We start from the raw sequence: 4,639 nt of genomic DNA, 5'->3' as shown, positions 1-4,639 counted from the left end.
GGCAGTTATGGTGTCAATTCAGTTTAAGCACATGCACACACGCAAGTGCGCCCCACTGAAACAGTTGGCTGGATCAGTGTGCGCTGAATAAAGGGGGGTGAGGAGGATGAAGGGTCAGCCCTGACCCTTCAGTTTTGGTTCCATCCACAGGAATGAGAAGCACAGTTTCGCACACCCCTGGTGCCTGAAGAAACAGCTCTGCTTGTGGATTCTAAGCAGCCTTCTGCAGCCCCCAAAGCATTTCCCATCCCTCCTTTAACTCCGCCCCCCAACCGAGGCCGTTGCTAAGCAACCCCCAGCCTCCCAGCATCTCTCCTAAGCCTGCTGGTCCACTGCCTGCTTAATGTCTAACCTTGAGACTTGGGCCTGAGAGGTTGACTCCGACTCACAAAGTGGTGTGGTGTGTGTGCACTTCTGTGTGCATCTGTACCGCTGTGTGGTGTACATATTTCTCTGTGCACGTGAGTGCTAGATGCATGTACCTGTGTGTACCTGGTGTGCATGTGTGTAGTGTGTATCTGAGCATGTGTGCAGTGTGTCTGTGTGTGCTTGTGTGTAGCGTGTGTGTGCTCATTTACGTGTGAGTGTGTGGTATGTGTCTGTGAACATCATGGTATGTGCATACACAGTACATGTGTGAATGCTGTGGTGTGCGCATATGCACATGTGTGCTGTGTGCCTTTACACGTGTGTGCTGAGTGCATGTGTTTGTACACACGGACATACAGTGTTCTGTATATCTGTGCATGTGTATAGTGTGTGCCCATGTGTAGTGTGTATGTGTGTGTGTCATAGAGGGGAAGTGACCTTTCAACACACCACAGCTCACACCAGAGCACAGACCTACAGGGAAACACAGGTCCATGGAGTCCATGTGGCATTGGCTATCAAGCCGAAGTCTCTGGAAGGTGGAGGTAATTCCATGGATTCAAGGGGGCTCCAAGGGATAGGCCCCAAAACCACAGCCAGCTAAGAAAAGTCCTAGTCACAGACCCCAAACTCTGCTGTCTCAAGGAGAGCTACTCAGCGATCCCAGGGACCCCTGGGGCTCCAAGGAGTCCCTTTACCCTCATTCTCTTTAGCCTGGGAGTCTTGGGAAGTTCTGAAGTTCCGAGAGGTCCCTTTACCCTCATCCTCAAAGTCCTGCTCCTCCCCCAGGGTCCTTAGCACCCACGCCTCCTGCTCCTCCCCAGGGCAGGTGCACCACACCCACTCTGCTCCTCCGGCTACTCCCCCAGGGCAGGTCTCATCCTCTGGGACTCGGCAGACCCTGCCCCTGCAGGTACAGCACAAAGTCCTGCTCCTCCCCAGGGCAGGTGCACCACACCCACTCTGCTCCTCCGGCTACTCCCCCAGGGCAGGTGTAGCACAAAGTCCTGCAGCTCCTCCCCCAGGGCAGGTGCCACACACTCAACATCTCCAACTTCTCCAGCCAGAATCCTCAAAGCAATCCTAGGTCCTATTCCCCCTGGGACCTGCGCTGTCACCTCAACTGTAAACTAGACCCGAATCTGTCCCCCTCACCCCATGTCCTCCACCACCTCCCAGGTCCAACCACCATCACCTCTCATCTAATGACTTCTATAAGTTTGCAAGAGCCTCCCCTTCTCCTATTCATTTCCCAACTTTCATCGAGGCTGAGCTTCTCAAAGAATCGGTCACAGTGTGCTCCTTCCCTGCCTGAGCCTCTCTGAAACCGTTCATGGGTCTGAGAACAGTACCAGCCCTCCTGGGATTTGAGGTCCACCTCAGGCTCCCACCTCCCAGCCAGCTCTACCCATATCAGCTGTTTCTGCTCAGCTGGAAAGGCCACTCCTCCACTACACAGCAGGGGCTCAACAAATGTGAAACCCTATGGAAATGCACTACTTAGACACTTGGTCCTACCCAGGGTATTCCCTCTCCACAGAATGAGGTCCCTTTCCAGGTTTCAGCAGCCTTCAGGGGCACTGGACAGAGTGATCTGTTTAAACACAAGCACCGGGCAGATAGTCTCTGCCCATTGCTGTCCAGAACAGCTTCCCCTGCACCTAGCACAGGCCTGTGTATAGTAGGCCCTCAGTAAGTTCTTAGTGACTGAGTGAAAGAAATGTTGGCACATCCCCAGGGGCTGCAGAGGGGACCCAGACTGCCCAGAGAGCAGCAGTGCTGTACCTGAGCTGGCCTCCTCGTCCTCAAGGCCCCGTCGGCCTGGCCCGCACGTCACTTGCTCGATGATCTGCCGTAGGTGGTGCTTGAAGGTGGCCGTGTTTAGCTCCTCGTACTCGCAGCCCAGGGCCTCGGCTGCATGGTTAGCCCACTCGAATCGCATGAACTGCTTCCGGCCCACTGTGCAAGGAACAGGAGGAGGTATGGCGGTAAGATCCTAGGCATGGGATGAGAGGTGCCCAGCAGTACCTGGGAGAATCTCGGTGCCTTCCCAACCTCTCGGAGATGTTCATCCTACTTCCTTGCCATTTGCATTGTTTCTTTCTTCAAAGCAATTCTAAATATCATAGAGAAGCACCCTCAATGCAGAATTGGCGAATGGTTAATAAAAGTTTGATTTATCCAGCCATATATCCATTTACGTATCCACTCACCCCCCCACTATCTCCTCCCACCCACCTACTGACTCATTAGCAACTAGTCACCCAGACGCCCACCAGCCACCTAACCCACCATCTGTTGATTCAGTAAGTGTTTATTGAGTGCCTACTATGTGGCAGGCGCTGTGTTAGCCACTGGGAAACCAACAAGCAAGACAGACGACAAGGGGCCTGTTTTCGTGGAGCTCACCTCTATGGAAGAAGTGAGACAACCAACAGTCTAGGTAAGATCATTTCAGGTGATAAAATTATAAAGCCCCATCCCCACATATCCCATAAGAAAAAACTAAAAGAAGGTGATGAGATAGACTGGGAGTATAGGTGAATGTCTATGGAGGCCAAAGGGGGCTCTGTCCGAAGACGTGATATTTGAAGTGAGCTATGGAAGATGAGAAGGAGCTGGCCACGTCAAGAACCTAGAAGGTGCTTCAGAGGTCAAAGGAAGAGCAGAGCGAAGGCCTTGAGGCAGACACCCCGAGGCATGGTGTACTGGAGAAATACCAAGAAACCAGTGCGGTTGGAACGTGATAGAAGAGAGAGGGGCCAGGAAGGGTTAGAGAAGCAATAGGGAGCCACTCTATGGACCATTTAAAGTGAGAGAGGGGCTAGCAGGTGACGTCGTGCTTAAGGTGCTAGACTCCCACGTAGCCAATCGTAGTTCAAGTCCCAGATCTGGCAGCTTCAAAATCACCCCGGGCACATGTGTGTGTGTGCCCAGAATCCCAGGAAGAGAATGAAGGAAAAGGGATTGTGGTGTGGCCATTCCCCTGGAAGATGACTTCTCACTTTTCCTTTCTTTCTCTCCGGCAAATACACATCCCCATGGCAAAAGAGAGAGAGAGAAGCAGAGACTTTGTACAACACAGACCATGCTTAGAGCTGACTGTTAAGTGAAAAGCAGACGAGAAAACTATACCATAGTATGAAGTCAACAGTGTCAATCATTCTAAATGACTGTAAAAAAAAAAAAAAAGTATCAAAAAATGAAAATATAACCAAATGTTAACAATCACAGCTGGGTAGTGAGTTTTGTATTTTCTAAATTGTCTACAGTGTATACTCATTTGGCAAGCCAAATAAAAATGAAGAATTTGTTAAAACAATGGTGCCAGCCTTAAAAAAAATATATATGTATCATCCCCCTAAAGGAGCTTCTTTCTTTGCATTAAGAATCACAGCTGCCAACAGAGAAGTCTTGATCCATCAGAAAGAGATCGTGGGGGCTTCACTGTTCAAGTGGATGGCTTGGAGAACAGTCGGAAATTTTTTCTTATGGAAAAATTGAAAATTTGGAAATTACTTTATCTGGGATCTCAATACCACACAAGAAGGAGGAGCTTCCGCCCCTGTCACTGAAGACATCCCAAATAGCCCCTGCTTATTAAGGTCCTCTAGGGTGTTGGTGACGCAGCACCCGCCATCAGAGCGCCGTTTTAGTACGCTCATTTCATAGATCACTCCATCTTACAGATGATGAAACTGAGACTCCCAGATGTAACGTGGCTAATAAAAAAAGCTTTGTCCCTTTCAAAAGTGATAAATAGGGACTAGCAGTTAGCGTAATGGCCATGTCGCTGAACTCCCATGTAGTCGACCCTGGTTTGCATCCTGAACCCGGTGGCTTAAACTCACACCAGGCGCATGTGCATATGTGCCCAAGATTCCAAGAAAAGAATGGAGGAGAAGGGATTGTAGTGTGGCCATCCCCCCTGGGGGGTGATTTCTCGCTTTCTGTCTCTCTGTCTCTGTCTTTCTGGCGAGCGCACGCACCCTATAGCAAAACCTCTCAAAAAAAAAAAAAAAAAAAAGATGGTGGTGGTGGTGATGACAACGGCTAAGATTTATGAACCTCGTTTGATTCCGTAAGACATCTTTGCTTTTGGAGTTAGAGGGCCTGTGTTAGAGGATTAGGTGGAACACATTGACAGAACTCAATATACACTAGTGATAATCATTTATTATTATTATTATTATTAAATCTTCATGAGTCCTAGGGAGTACTACTACGTTTCACATTTCATACACGAGAAAAACAACTCAGAAGTCACTGG

The 4,639-nt window shown here is 49.6% G+C and overlaps 1 protein-coding gene across 3 annotated transcripts in view; it reads right to left on the bottom strand.

The window, feature by feature from the left end:
* Positions 1-4,639, bottom strand: part of MYO18B (myosin XVIIIB) — a 305,047-nt gene that overhangs the window by 223,904 nt on the left and 76,504 nt on the right. For all 3 annotated transcript variants that reach the window (XM_006147864.2, XM_006147865.1, XM_006147866.1), the window contains one exon: positions 2,155-2,328. In XM_006147864.2, coding sequence (XP_006147926.1) covers positions 2,155-2,328 — 174 coding nt within the window. The remainder of the gene's footprint in view (positions 1-2,154; positions 2,329-4,639) is intronic.

The sequence above is a fragment of the Tupaia chinensis genome, unplaced genomic scaffold (genome assembly GCF_000334495.1).
Source record: "Tupaia chinensis unplaced genomic scaffold, TupChi_1.0 Scaffold000226_1, whole genome shotgun sequence".
NCBI lineage: Eukaryota > Metazoa > Chordata > Mammalia > Scandentia > Tupaiidae > Tupaia > Tupaia belangeri.
The sequence above is the reverse complement of the archived record's forward strand: the minus strand, read 5'-3'. Positions and strand labels throughout refer to the sequence as shown.